The 14283-nt window shown below is 47.3% G+C and overlaps 4 protein-coding genes across 4 annotated transcripts; 2 read left to right on the plus strand and 2 right to left on the minus strand.

The window, feature by feature from the left end:
* Positions 1–71: 71 nt before the first annotated feature.
* V1518DRAFT_210604 (alkaline-phosphatase-like protein) lies at positions 72–1970 on the minus strand. The gene is made up of 2 exons (XM_066900912.1): positions 1507–1970; positions 72–1454 (listed from the first exon to the last, which is right to left on the minus strand). The coding sequence occupies exons 1-2, from the start codon at positions 1843–1845 to the stop codon at positions 276–278; spliced, it is 1518 nt and encodes a 505-aa protein (XP_066760818.1). The 5' UTR covers positions 1846–1970; the 3' UTR covers positions 72–275.
* A 1534-nt stretch (positions 1971–3504) lies between these two features.
* Positions 3505–5545, plus strand: V1518DRAFT_210593 (cytochrome P450). The gene is made up of 3 exons (XM_066900911.1): positions 3505–3937; positions 3989–4679; positions 4729–5545. Exons 1-3 carry the CDS (start codon positions 3608–3610, stop codon positions 5316–5318), a joined length of 1611 nt encoding a protein of 536 aa, XP_066760819.1. The 5' UTR covers positions 3505–3607; the 3' UTR covers positions 5319–5545.
* Positions 5490–8564, minus strand: V1518DRAFT_210608 (OPT oligopeptide transporter protein-domain-containing protein). The gene is made up of 2 exons (XM_066900913.1): positions 8397–8564; positions 5490–8345 (listed from the first exon to the last, which is right to left on the minus strand). Exons 1-2 carry the CDS (start codon positions 8413–8415, stop codon positions 5773–5775), a joined length of 2592 nt encoding a protein of 863 aa, XP_066760820.1. The 5' UTR covers positions 8416–8564; the 3' UTR covers positions 5490–5772.
* A 3668-nt stretch (positions 8565–12232) lies between these two features.
* V1518DRAFT_413812 (heat shock protein 9/12-domain-containing protein) lies at positions 12233–13224 on the plus strand. Its single transcript, XM_066903405.1, has 3 exons — positions 12233–12513; positions 12606–12769; positions 12832–13224. The coding sequence occupies exons 1-3, from the start codon at positions 12479–12481 to the stop codon at positions 13152–13154; spliced, it is 522 nt and encodes a 173-aa protein (XP_066760821.1). The 5' UTR covers positions 12233–12478; the 3' UTR covers positions 13155–13224.
* The last annotated feature ends 1059 nt before the right edge of the window (positions 13225–14283 follow it).

Below are 14283 nucleotides of genomic sequence, written 5' to 3' on the forward strand. Positions count from 1 at the left end.
GGGATAGGGTTAGGGCCTGATGGCAGCTTCTCCGCGATTTGCAGCTGCTGTTGTCAGAATCGACCTGAATACCAATGCAGACAAATTCTCCGTCATCTGGTTGTTAGCACAATCTTTGGCATTGAATCTAGGCAATGATAAGAGGATTAAGAACTGCATTGTCACTTGTTTACGGGCCGGCAAGCACCCGTATGAAACCCGCTCAATCATTATTCAATTACCCACACAATTATCTCGCAGTCTAATTTCGCTCGCTCCATTCAGACGCGCCATTTTTAGTGCTTATGCTTATGCACACCAGCATGCATGCTCTCATGATCCTCCTGAAGCCTGCGCTTCAACAATTTTTTCGACTCTGCGTCAGGTCCAATAGCCTTCACGAAAGTCTCGTTCGCCTGCAGCAGAGCGGTGACATTCTTGAGGTTCAAGCCGAGCTGGTTGGTCACGAAGTGGCCGACCTCGGTGTTTTCATAGTTGCCGACAAGCTTCTCGGTGTTCTTGCCATAGCCAAAAAGGGTAATGTCGACAGCGGTATGACCAAGAGTAGACCAGTTGATGCCAGCTCGTGCGGACAATAGCTCACCAGCGTAAATAGCAAGATCATCAGCGGCATAGGCGGCATCAAACTCGTCATCAGTGACATTGAAAATACCAAGAGGCTTGAAAACGATGTCATCAAGCAACTCCTCCAGCTGACCCTGAGTAAAGTTCTTGCTCTCAGTGACCGCCTCGTACTTCTCGACTAACACAGTGGGAGTGGAAGAAGCAACGTCAAGGATCTCAGGGTACCACGCGTAGTCGGGAACACCAAGAGTAAGACCGCCGCACTCGTGATCAGCGGCCGAAACCAGAGAAGTATCCGGGTGCTCATCGATCCACTGTTTCACAGCCTCCATGGCACGATTGTACTCCAAAATATCGTGCAAGTGACCAACAGGATCGTGAACGTGTCCGGCGTGGTCAATGCGAGAAGCCTCTAAAAACAAGAAAAATCCCTTGGTGGAATTCGTAGTCAGGCGATCGAGCCAGTTCAAGGCCGTGATTGCCATTTCCGTGAGGGAAGGTTCCTCAATAGGGTCGCGGTCGATCTCGTACGCCATATGATCGAGCGTGGGGATAAACGCAAACGGAAGGTTATCACCGGAAAAGCCGTTGCGAAGCTCGTCAAAGGATTCACGAGCGGTGGTCATAGTCCAGTTATAATCGGTCTGGGCAAGTTCCCACAGGTTAAGATCGTCATCGCGGCAGGAGTCGGAGTCGCTGGAGGGAAGGAAAAAGCAGCGACCACCACCCATCATGATGTCAACAACGCGACCAAGCGGATGAGCATAGCCAACAAGTTGGTCAGCGATGTCACCCTCAAGATCGCGGTAGTAGGTGTGCGTCGCAAAGCCTGCTGGCGAAGCATGAGTAATTCTTGACGTGACGACAAGCGCCGTCTTGTAACCATCGAGCTACAACACATGTTAGAATCTTGAAGCCACAGTCCGAAAATGACAGTCTAACCTTTGCGGCCTCGAGAATGCTTCCGTAAGGCATATAGTTATCGTCAACGCCAATAGCGCCATTGTATGTCTTGATTCCACAAGCATACGCCGTAGCGGCCGCCGCAGAATCTGTCACCAAGGTGTCGGACGCAAAGGTGCGGACGTAGCCAAGCGCAAGGTCGTCGACAGGAAGCTTCGAAGTGTCATTGTTCTTATAGTTCGCAAAGTCACGCGCAAATGTCTCTGATGCGGGTCCGTATCCGTCAGGCAAGAAGAAAATATAGTTTTTTGGACTGCTGCTGGCAAGCGCAAGAGGAGAGGCAGCCGCCAGAAGCAAAAGCGTCGATATAAGCTTCATGTCGTCAGAATGTGGAAGAGCTGGCGCGGTTCAAGGAGATGAAAGTTCGAGTCTAGTGCCCTGGATTGAAGGGGTATGCAAGGAGAACCTTTGCAGTATTTATAAAATCTCGGCTCTCTTCTGCGAATACAAATAGGGCCGTTATGCCCCACTGTCAAGCCCAGTTGCCTTCCGCATTCATCGAATCGTGGGCGGTATCTCGCCTCTTACAGGTCAATCAGGACACGTCTTGGTATACGACAGACAACACGCTAGGACGCAAATTTGATCTTGGGTATTACCATATCAGTTCTGATTATCAGCAGGCCTAATGTTGTCTCGACGCCGGTCTGGCTTTCAGAATTCGCGGTCCGTTGTCGTCGGTCAGAATCAAAACCTCCTGCGCCAGCCAATACCGTTCTGTACCTTCGACACGTCGTCGACGACAAGAAATAACAAGACTCTAGACCCGTATGCAGCCCAGTGCCAACTCTTGGAGTATTCCGAATCAGTTGTATCTTGGCGACAGCGATTGCTTGGAAAGTGCTCATGACGCGGCGTCTTCATACAGCGTGGCTGAGGTATAGTATCTGACAAGGCAATCGCAACCCGCCAAGAGGAAGCCCAGGAAATATATACGCCTGGCCGCGCCATTGAACATACGTCAATGTTAAATTTGAAAAGGGTCTAATTGACAAACAGGGTCATCAAGCGAAGCCGACGAGACTTGGCGTGTTGGAGTCAGCAACTCTCCAGACACGTGCGCGTGCCTATTGGGCAGAATTTCCCCGTCTTATGATTCTGCGATCATCAATGTAACAACTCAGCGCCTCGGCATCTAGATCCTTCAGTGTGCCGTGTGATATTTGCCTTGTATAGCTCAATTGCCGAGAGACGGTGACATGATTGTGGTTGGCATCGACGCGATATCAGGACACGACTTCACGTGCAGATTTGCTGGAGATCCACGCGTCTTACAGTGCGAGTCTGCGCGATGGACTCTCATGAAGCTTGCGCAATGGTTTCCAGGAGAATTAAGGCTGGACAAATTTATATCAGACTACGTTACGATTGAACAATACCGAGGCACATCGTGGCATGCAGCAAGCCTTGGGCCGTTCGGTGATTCATAATCCTCGGATCACGCGCTGTTCACGACTCCACAGCTCCACACGCACGTCGCCATGCAATAAGATACGGCGTTCTGAAGTGCCTTATTGCGGTGCCAAATGCTCTCAAGATATCAGGTGTCGACCGGTAAAGAGCTCATAACTTAGTGTTATGCAATCGCGCAACCTGGTCGTTATGCGGAGGTGTCCATTAAAATGGGGCAACTATCACCCGCCGGCGTGGCCGGTACTGTAATGCGCACCTGCATACAACGCTTCTCCCTAAGAACATCCGCTGCTCGCTATCTGCCATTCACTCCACATATAATGTCAATGCACGGACTGGAGCACACATTTTTATGCCTGGAAAAAGTATGCTCGCTTTGTGACTTGCTATATAGTCAATTAGTCATTCTCTCGTACTATATAGCTGGCGAGATGACAAAGTGCGTACAGCTCTCCTGCTAAATTAACTGAAAGTTTCTCGCAATTATTATCTATCGGTGCGGCGGTACGTATTCAGGTTTAGATCCGATCAGCCGCACTCCATGGCAATAGATATCAAATTTCGAGGATTGGTCAGCTCGCTGCTCGACATCACCTCATGCCCTGTTGAATGCTATCGCTTGCTCCAATTGCTACTGTTTATTGCAATTCATGACTAGCAGGTCAGAATGAACTACCAATATTTGAAATTTGCGACGCTTACCGCGCTTATCACGTACGATAAGTGGTATGAATCGATACCCTCGTTCCTATACTACATCCTTATATTCGTTATCCTGTTCGGAAGACGGATCTATATGTTTCAGATTTATCCATTCTATATATCCCCATTAAGAAAGCTGCCACATCCGAAGACCAAACCGCATTGGATTCTCGGACATTTCTTTTATGAGCTCAAGCGGCAGGACGGCGGGTTGTTTCTTGATTGGGCAGAGGAAAATCCTAATGAGGATTTTTTGGTCACATTCAGTATTCTAAACAACGAATCTATACTTGCTGTAAGTCGTTATATAGATAAGATATTGCACACAGTCTAACTACATGAAAAGCTGTCTCCACAAGCACTGACTGAAGTTCTGCAGTCTAACTGCTACACATACGTCAAGCCGCCATTCGTCGTGAAGGCATTTAAGCCCATTTTGGGAAGCGGTATTCTGTTTTCTGATGGCGACATTCACAAGCATCAGCGCAAACTGCTAACAAAGGCGTTCGCATATGGGCATATCAATTCACTGGTTCCCATATTTTTAAAAGAGTCTCGACGGCTGGTAAAGGTTTACCGAAAGGTACTTGCAGACACGAGTGAGGGCGACAAGAAGGGCAAATCAGTTGAACTGAATGTTTCCGAATCGCTGGGAGCTCTTACTCTTGATATTATCTATCGCGCTGGGCTTGGCCTGGACCTCAATTGCTTGGAAGATCCCGACAACGAGCTGTCTACGGCTTATAAAAATGTGTTTATGACTAACGGCACGGTGAGCAAGCTCACGTTCGCGGCACAAGCTATTATTCCTGGATTCAGATTTTTGCCGTTCAAAGGAAATCAACTGATTTGGAAAGCAAGGGGTACCATCAAGAAATTTGCTGTAGATGCAATTGAAGCGAAGATTGCGGCATATGAACAGAGACAGAAGACTGGAACTAAATTATCCAAGAAAGATGTTGACATCATTAGTGTCATGATCGAGGAGACAGGCGGGGAATGGACTGTATCAGACATGACCGATCAGTTAACGACTTGTAAGTTATGCCACCACGGCCGTTACGAAAATCACTGACAAAGCTTTAGTTTTGGTTGCCGGTCATGAAACGACTGCCTCAGCTGTGACATTAGCGCTTTACTTGCTGGGTTTGAATCAGGATGTGCAAGATCGTCTCCGAGATGAGATTCGAACACAATTTCCCGATGGTCTGGAGTCAATCGCCACATATGAGGATGTCGAATCGCTCAAGTATTTGAATAATGTTATCCGTGAGGTTCTGCGACTGACACCCCCTGTAACTGTTACCATGCGCATGGCAGATAAGGATACTATGATTGCGGGCCAGCCAATCGCGAAGGGTACGTATGTTACTATCTCAATGGCCGCGCAGAATAAGGCGACCGCGTTTTGGGGAGAGGACGCTGCGGAGTTTAACCCGGACCGGTGGGAGGGTCGCCAAGCGGCTAGCAATATGGCGTTCATGACATTTTTGCAGGGACCACGGGCATGCATAGGCCGACGCTTTGCGGAACTTGAGTTCAAGTCTATTCTTCTCTCCCTCATCGTCTCATTCAAATTTATGATCAAGGAGGGGCAAGAGTTTGAATGGATCGCTCCTGTTACTTATCGCCCTGTCGGAGGACTGCCAGTACTAATTGAGGAAGTGGCAAACTGAGCAGAGAGCTTAATGCTTTGTATTATACTTTCATCATAGAGCTGTAGTATAGATTTCATCTCATAGCACGGGTTTCCGAATATGATTGCGCTCATGCAGCGTTAGTAATACAGTTCAGATAGACACAGCAGCCATTCTCTAACTCTGCAAGTTGTGAAAAGAGCATAGCACCAAAATTTCTCTCATTGCATGAATTTATTTTCATTATTTTGCGAATTTTGTGCTTGTGCTTACGAGAACTCCACACCACAGTTCGTGCATCATATTTATACGCAAGTATGATTGAAATATTGGACGAGAAACTGCTATTCAATTCATCAATTGGGCACACAGTTGAGCTATTAGAGTTTGCTATTCGTATTGGTTCGCTGTAATATAATATCAACTAGCATCCCTCAATCACACATATGTTCAACACAAGAATCAAATCATCAAAGCCGTACAATGGTTCCATCTAAGGGTATTCACCCTTGGTGAAACCAAAGTATCCCCGCTCTGGCAAAGCCAGCAGCGTCTGCCGGCCGTTGCCGCCATCGATACCAGCGTAGGACACCTCATTACCCCACCAGTTCAACGGTCGCGAGTGATAAAGCACAGAAAAGAAAATCACAATAGCCGAGAGCGTCATGCCAGCGTTGAATCCAGAAGTCATAACATAAGCATACTTCTGCCACCATGGGAGCCACTTCCGACGCACAAAGAAATTGAAAAAGCAAGACACGTAGAGACCACCGACCCAGTAAGCCAGGTTGTAAGGAGCCCAGTAAGACATGCCGCCGGCCACAAGAGTAGGGTTGATAATGCGCAGACGCGGGAAAAACTTCACGATACACCACCAGAACGGACCAACCATGAAACCTGCAAAGAAACTCCACTTCAGGACTGGATATATGCGGTTGAAGAGCCGCTTCGGACCAATGACACCGTACATAATAGTATCCGTGAAAATCATCTTCGTTGATTGGCAAGTAAACTTCTCGGTGTTGTCAGCCGCGCAGAGATTCTTTATGTTGGACATCTGCCAGTTAACGATGCCAACTGCCACAAGCACTTGGAAAAAAATTGAAATAAGCTGGCCGCGGAAGATTGCACGAGGAGGAATACGCGCGTAGTGAGCCATCTTCTGGTCGCTGACATATGTGTCTGCTTGCTGTCCAATGTTGGCGCCGTACATTTTCAAAATCAAGTTCGACACTCCGTTTCCGGGAAACATATATCCAGCAACAATTTCGGGTAACATCCACAAACCGACCTGGAATCCGGTAATTCCTTGAATGAGGCCGAGAGGGATAATGCACGCAATGTCGATAAGCCCAACAATCGCAAGACCCCACCACTTGGTGTTCGTCGGGTACACGCAGAGTGCGATAATGGCAAGTGCAAACGAGATCACACTGACAAGAACGTAGCACCATTCAGGAACTTCCTTGTATTTCGCCATACTCGCTGAGAAAGGATCGTACTTGACGTTGTCAAAAGGTCCGCGGCGGTACCGAATTCCAGCGTAGAAGTCCTTCGCAGCCTCCCACATCGGGCGCCACTCCTCAAAGAAGACGTACATTAACGACAAAGGAATCATTGCAAAAGATGTACCATATGCCAAGAGGAATCCAGCAGAATAGTAAGGCGGTGAGTATGCCTGGTATTTGGCTTCATCGAGAAGTCCGTTAGTCAGCACTCGCGACACGTTGTAAGTGTTAGCTGTGTTGTCCAACGCGCCATTGACATTAGGAAGCATGTATCCTGTGTACATGTAATTCGAGTAATACATGCCAAGGAGAATAAAGAATCCGATCAATGTGCCGGCACACTGTTGCAAGTATGACCAAAACGGTACGGAAATAACATTGGTGTAGATGTTGTTCATGAAATTCCAGTCAAAGGACACAAGCGGGTTGAGTCCAAGACCAATTCCCTGTCCTGAGATGATTGTCAGATTGAAATTGTTGGGCGCAATCCAGGTAATCCAGTTGAAGTTACTCAGTGCCGTGAAGAGATAACCAGGAATCCAGTAATACAGGAACATTCCGCCAACGCAGTACAAGAAGAAGCGGTAGCGAGTAATTGTCCAGCCATTCGCAACGGTGTGCAAATCACTCTTCAACAATGCCTTGTTGAGAGCCAGGGTCGGAAGAACTGTAGGCCATACTTGCTTGACGGGATAGATAACAAAACGTCGCATCATGCCGGCTAAACCAATGCCGAAGTACTGCGAAGAAAAGGTCATCAGAAACTGATATCCAGCGTTGATATAGTTATTGCCGTAAAACATATTGAGCTTCTGAGCCATGACATTGTACTCCACGAAGTACGCGCCGGAAATTGACACATTCACCATAATCGTTGCAAACATCTGCTCTTTGAAGGTCCATGGTCCAGGGTTCAAAGAGAAGCGCTTGCCGCGGATTGTGAATCCCCAATTGGGAAGAAGTTGCATAGCCTTTCCGCACGGATAGAGAAGAAGCTGAACCACAGATGAAGTCAACTGGATATAGGGGAAGCGCGGATAGAAGAACGTGTTCACGCCAGTGCTGATAATAGTCCAAGTAATCCCCAGCAAGTAGGCGCGGAAAGTTTCGACGGGGATCGAGGGATCATCACCAGGCTCAGTAACTGCGCGTACCTCTGGATATGGTGAGAAATTCGCCAACAAGCATGCTTCAATCTTGAGATCAAAATCAAATGTTTCTCTATCGCCAGGATACGCCTCTGATCCTTCAGCAAGAAGTTCGAGTCGTTTATAAACCTCTCTGGGAAAGTTGTGGTCATACTTGTGGTGCTCCAACGAGAATGTGATGATCTCTATGGCCTCCTCTTCGGTGATCTCTGCGATCTTGTCCAACACATGCTCGATGTCCTCGGTAGATGCATTGAGCTTGTCTTCGCGCGACTTTTCGAAGAGCTGGGCAGCAATCTCATCACGCAGAGAGGAAGAGACTTCCTTCGTCGACTCAATGATCAGATCCGCCTTCTTCTCCAAATTGATAACAATAGGCTCGTCGCTAGACTGCGATGACACAGAGAGTACTGAGAGAGAGGTTAGATGTCGCACAACAAAATGAAATGCCACATGCTTACCTTCTTCGGCTTTCTCCATGTTGGGATGGGCTAGCTGACTAGTACCAACGTCAACTCCAAAGCTCTACCGGGCAGTCGCGTCGCATATGTAGTGCGCGCCCGATGACCACACTATATCATTGTGAGTGGTATCATAACGCCTCAGATGTCGGTCGCTAAATTATTATCACGCAGTGCGGTCCTTCGCTATCACGATAAGAGGGAGCATCAAATTGACTTCCTTGTCGGTATCTGTGTATGCATAATTCCAGGATGAGCGTGAAAAAGTTCAGAATACACGCGTTTGAGCGATTTTGGTCAATATGATAGCACGAGAATCACTTCAAGGCTAAGACGAAGAGAGCTCGAAAGGTTTCCAACCCGACTTGCATCAACCTTAACCTTCCCTCCTGTGTCAGATGTGTGCTCGAGATAAGTGCGATGTCGACAAAATTGTGCTTCTGATATTCGATTGGATGTATGTCGACATACAAATGTGGGTCCGCCACTGGTGCGGGATCTTCGAGATAGGGGGCAGGAGCAGGGCACAGACAGGCTTGGCAATTTAATTTCCACTCGCACAGGCACCAAGTGCCCAGAGCGTCCACATCGCATGAGCCAGGCGGTAGAGAAGCCAGGTATCTGTGCATGATCTGTATGGATCAATGTCTGCTTTCTCCGACGCAGTCTCCAACAAGTTCACTGCTCATGCCCAGATCCATCAGCATTCCAGAATCATTCAGCATTCGGATTTCAGTCGTAGCACATAGATGCTGTACAGATAGCTATAGATTTTCAATGTTATCGGGAATATCAGCTTGTTGTAACAAGCTGATTTAGATTCGAGAACGGCTGAACTTGTAGATGCAACTGTCCGCTTGACCACAGCAGCCGTTCTTCGATTCCGACTCGCCCTCACATCACTAATCTTCGACTAGGGTCGCGAGCTAGACCCAACAGGGACATCGGCCATAATGGTGCAAAAATGGCGCACATGCACATAATCATATCGCCTTGGCCTTGAGGACGGAGAGACAAAAATGCCGCATGGTGCAATTCATCTCTGAGCCTATGCGTACCCCGCACAGATGGACTGTGAGTCGGGAAGGTTATCTGTCCGACTGCACAAAGCGAAGAAGACCCAAGACCACTCGGTATGGCTCGAGCTATCAACTATTAAATTGCCAATTTTTAGTACGCAATGTTGGCAGACGTCGGACAGTTCGAAGCTCAGTCAGATTAGTGTGATTGTCGGCGAATATTCGCACGCACCAACTATCGAAGATGAGGTGTCCATAGCGCACTGTTACTGTACTGCGCACGACAAAAAAGTCTTCTCGAATCTGTATGGCTGCTTCCCAAAGACCATAGTTTGACCTGTAAGAGAGTGGATACGACAGCCGACGCCAGATAGCTATGAATATCGGTTTCAGAAGGCCCAACTTTATCAAACTGTGATCCGTAAGAGCCTGACCCACTTCTCTACGATGAGTGAGATACGCAGCCGCTTGCTCGCTAATGTTACAGCCCGCTCGCAATATAACAAAAAAGCTATTCAAATTGTACACTAATCACGCTATGTATTGGCGCTTGCCACGTCTCGGAGTGTATGAGGACAATGGCAATAGAAGAGCTAGAGGAGCTGAAAATTCTTGTTCCGGCAGACATCGTATGTGAAGCATAACAGCATGAGGCTCTCAAGTAATTTCCCACTATCATTTCTACATCATCGCATGACTTGTCGCTAGTCGCTACTGTCTGGCCATGTCTTTAAGTCGCCTTACCAACTCAGGCATGGCGGCACCTAACTACTGGAAGTTAGCAAGAGAGAATAGAATACAGCGAGATGCTATATGTTATCAGCCATGGCGGCAAATGGCAGACGCACGTCCTCTATCGAGTTTGGCACCGAAGCGATATCTACTGTGATGATAGGACGTGGCAAATGTAATTAAAAATGCGACATTGTGCTATTCGACAACAAGACGAGATCTCGGGTGTCTCAAATAATCACGCGAACGAACTTTCACCGGAGGGTTGCACTATCGATCATGGTCCCTCGCGCCAGCAGCCTACCACGCTTGTGCTGCAAAGAAGTTAGATACTACATAAACCTAAGAATTCATATTATTGATATCACTGTGTTGTGTTTGGTTACCAAGAAGCATGGCTGAAGCATGTTGTGCTATTCAATCGCGAAATCATTATAAGAGGATAAACAAATATCCTGGCAATCTGGTTTTTGTATGACGAGCAAATACGTAGGCCTCAAAATGTTTTGAATCGTCACAGTTATAAATCAATTCAGCTTGCTAGAAATATAACTAAGGTACTGATGTGACCGTCAAAGCTCAATAGCATGGCCGTCATCTCACATGCCCTTGTTGAAGCACTGAAAAATTGCTTAGCAAACAACAGAGAACGTATATGATTCCAATGAATTTCGAGACAAAAGTGGTATTGTTGATGGTCAGAACTATTCGATTTATTTTCATACACTACTACGTGACAAGCTGAGAATTGTTGTTAGAGCAAAGATGATCGTCCTGATGCTGGCTGCTATGAGTAGAGTATATGCTGAACTATACTTTAAATCTGAAATCTACTCTGCATTGTGCACTCTTGAAGCACTAGCCGCTCGTTATGGTGAATGAGAGCAACAGACGCAGCAGGTGAGGAGGCTCTTCAGGTTTTCATGAACTTCGCTGAGTTTGACAGCACGGTGCTGCAAAGCACGTGCCAAGCTCTAAGCTCATCGCGCTTAGCACCGCGCCGGTATTTAATGAGACACCACTTCGGCACAACCGCCGCCTCAACTCGCCCCTGAGAAGGCCCCTGGATATTCAGCCGCGCGAGCGGGCCGTGCCTCCATCTGCAACGCAGATGGCTCACAATTCATTTTTGAATATCAGCACAAGGCGGCTTAAAAATATGTACACGGGATTAGCATATGTATATATATACATATATGCGATTTGGCGTGCGCCGTGGCCCCCTCCGAAATGTCTGCATTTTCTTCGCCCAGTTAGAGTTCTTCCTTCGTGCTGGAGGCAAATTATCGATTTCTACACGCGATGAAGAAGTTAAGCAGATCAAGATAAGATAGTCCAGAATGAATCACGAAGATGGTGTGACATTCAATACTACGATTTTGCGGGCCTGTGAAGCTCTTGTTAGTGGATAGGGAAAGTGTAGCGGAATGCGGCCTTGCGGTTGCCGACTGTCCCGTTCAAAATATTTAACTAAAGAAAGTAGGCTTATAGCGGAGAGTCTCATAAGAATAAAGTAGAACTTTGGCAAAGCTGTGCGACCGATCAGATCATCGCGAGCAGCTGGACACAAGTGCTATTTCAACGGTAGAAGGTGGTCATTCACATCTTATTCTGGACCAATTTAAGTAGTCTGACTAGTCGACGCCGGGTGATTCTCAAGTAATTGATGCAAGCAGATGTCATCCGTAAGAACGGAACGTTCTGCCGAGCGAATGGGGGCGCAGCTGCTCGCCGATTTAGCGATTCTCAGCCACGGCTGTTGTAAGAAGATTCACGGTCGCTCTGTCTAAAGTCACCGAGACTACGAGCAATGGCTACTTTTAGAAAAATGACCTGTGGCTAGTAGTAAAATTGCGGATCAGCAAGCCGGGCGATCGCATGTAGAGGACGTGCATATGCATGCGGCGCTGATCATCGCAGGCTAAAATGTGCCGTCGAGCGCACATCTTTGTCGAAGTTCACTCCGCTGACGTCATAACCTCCCGACGATCGTGTCGCGCGGCTCGCGCGTCCGTGTCTCGAGCTCTCAGCGCCTTGCGCGCAGATGATTCACAATTCTTTCCATTTTTCAGCTTTGAATATCATAATTAATTAGACGACTTGTTTATATCGCATAATTGATGACTACCGCCAATTACAAAAAAATGACTGACGTAGATGCCAATATTGTCAGCTGTGGAACGAACGTCGGCGATCTCTGCTCAACTCGGTGACGGAGGGTAGCCTACTCCACAGCTTGATTTTTGATCGACGAATAAACTATCGACGACGCAATTAGCAGATCGTACTTACGAGGATCATCGTTCTGTACGGGTCATATTTTCCGATAGAATGCTCACTATGACAGCACGGCATTCATCGATGACGTAAGTCTTCACACGGGTCGTCGCTCTTACGATCTGCCTGTCGGTCCTCGTTACGGATAGTTCCTGTCCCGGCTAAAACACTCACGTTTTAGTTCGGCACATGATTGCGAATTTGAGTCTTTCTGCATAAATAGGAGGGCTATCCCCAATTTATTTGTTTCTCCCATCAATCGACTCACCTCGATAACTTCCACTACAATTCAGTCCTTCAAACGAACTTTCACTCAATCTTCCAGACTCTTCAAAATGACCGACGGTATTTTTTCTACTGGACTTTGACTCCCATATATGGCCTGCATAACTAACTCCTCCGGATAGCTGGCCGCAAGAACGTTTCCGACAAGGTCGCCGAGACCATGAAGCCCGATTCGCAGAAGTCCTACGCTGAGCAGATTAAGGAGCAGGCTACTGGCACCTATGACAAGCTGGCTCGTGACATGCAGCCCAAGGAGAGCAAGGGCACTTTCCAGTCCGTTGCCGACACCATGAGCACCAATAAGGACGAGGCGAAGAGCAGCGCTGATGCCAGCAAGCAGTCATACCTGGATTCTGCTAAAGAGTATGCGGCATCTGCTCAGAAGGTGGCTACCGAGAAACTCAATCAGGCTTCCGAGTACCTCTCGAAGAAGTCTGACGAGTAATTTTGTTCCAGTAATTACGCGGATTTGTCGTTTTATCTAGTTAGCGAATGAAGTCACTATATTTTACGAACTACTTTTGCATTTAAATCACTGATCAGTGAAAGTGACTATTATCTAAATAAAAGCCGCGTGCAGTGTCAACTTGCGCTCGTATATGGATGGGATAGAATAACGGACGCATACGCGCTTAGTTGACTCGATTTTCCGATCGTATCACCCATTCCGCAACTGATTATGCTCCTCCATTGTACTTTTGACGACACTGCCATGTTTTGCTCTTAATGTCTAGTACTTATAAAAGCTCGAAAAAGAGACGTACAACGGCAACAGTGAGCAGCCTGTCGTCACCAAGTAAGTTATCGCTATTGCTACTTCAACTGGGATATTTTCTCATCAACGCGCAGCCAACACGCAAATGTCGATAACGTCGAACAATATCTACAGGAAATAACTCACCCGGTGCCCGGGCCGAACGAGCTGACCGCCAATAACATCAATCGTTGAAGCACAGTCACAACCAAGTTGGACAGAGTGAGTACACACAACGCAAGGACGAACTAAGACGTACACAGACGAGCTCCAGCATACCAAAGAGGAATTATGCCGAGCTAAGAGCAATTTACAAGATTAAACGATGGGAGCTGAATCGTAAAGTTCACCATCATTCTGTCCGGGCCACCAACCTGGACGGAAGTTCGCCGAGACTGAAGCCCAGTTGCATAATGCCTATCAGGAGATACACGATTATCGTACTTCGCTGGACCAAACTAGACGGGATCTGCATCAAGTTGCACAGTAGCTAAGCGATACGCGAGATTTGCGACATGAAGCTGAAATCAAATGGAACTATCGAAAAATGCAGATATGAATCCCGTTCAGGACGACAGTTAGTATCACGGAATTTTGATTAACTGAAATCATCTATCAGCGGTGTAGTTCTCTTTTACGTAGGAGTTTTTCAGATTTTGCCTCCATGTGTTCAGCCGTTCGTGCTAATGCATAGAACTGAAAATGTTGACGAAGATGCTATAAACGAGGCTATTCAGAAAGCTGTGATTTTGCGGTGGGTTGAAAGAGCATTTTCCATACATACACTCATTTGGGACTTACCGCTACAATTTCAAGTTGC

The sequence above is a fragment of the Limtongia smithiae genome, assembly GCF_038497785.1.
Source record: "Limtongia smithiae strain NRRL Y-17922 unplaced genomic scaffold V1518scaffold_3, whole genome shotgun sequence".
Lineage (NCBI taxonomy): Eukaryota > Fungi > Ascomycota > Lipomycetes > Lipomycetales > Lipomycetaceae > Limtongia > Limtongia smithiae.

What these genes read in the sequence shown, in the direction of transcription:
- V1518DRAFT_210604 (XM_066900912.1), bottom strand. Translation starts at nt 1,845, where the DNA reads ATGAAGCTTATATCGACGCTTTTGCTTCTGGCGGCTGCCTCTCCTCTT. An exon ending in GCATTCTCGAGGCCGCAAAG is followed by an intron (nt 1,455 to 1,506) that starts GTTAGACTGTCA and finishes CATGTGTTGTAG; the next exon opens with CTCGATGGTTACAAGACGGC.
- V1518DRAFT_210593 (XM_066900911.1), top strand. Translation starts at nt 3,608, where the DNA reads ATGAACTACCAATATTTGAAATTTGCGACGCTTACCGCGCTTATCACG. An exon ending in ACAACGAATCTATACTTGCT is followed by an intron (nt 3,938 to 3,988) that starts GTAAGTCGTTAT and finishes CTACATGAAAAG; the next exon opens with CTGTCTCCACAAGCACTGAC. An exon ending in GACCGATCAGTTAACGACTT is followed by an intron (nt 4,680 to 4,728) that starts GTAAGTTATGCC and finishes ACAAAGCTTTAG; the next exon opens with TTTTGGTTGCCGGTCATGAA.
- V1518DRAFT_413812 (XM_066903405.1), top strand. Translation starts at nt 12,479, where the DNA reads ATGCTCACTATGACAGCACGGCATTCATCGATGAC. An exon ending in GCACGGCATTCATCGATGAC is followed by an intron (nt 12,514 to 12,605) that starts GTAAGTCTTCAC and finishes CTCACGTTTTAG; the next exon opens with TTCGGCACATGATTGCGAAT. An exon ending in ACTCTTCAAAATGACCGACG is followed by an intron (nt 12,770 to 12,831) that starts GTATTTTTTCTA and finishes TCCTCCGGATAG; the next exon opens with CTGGCCGCAAGAACGTTTCC.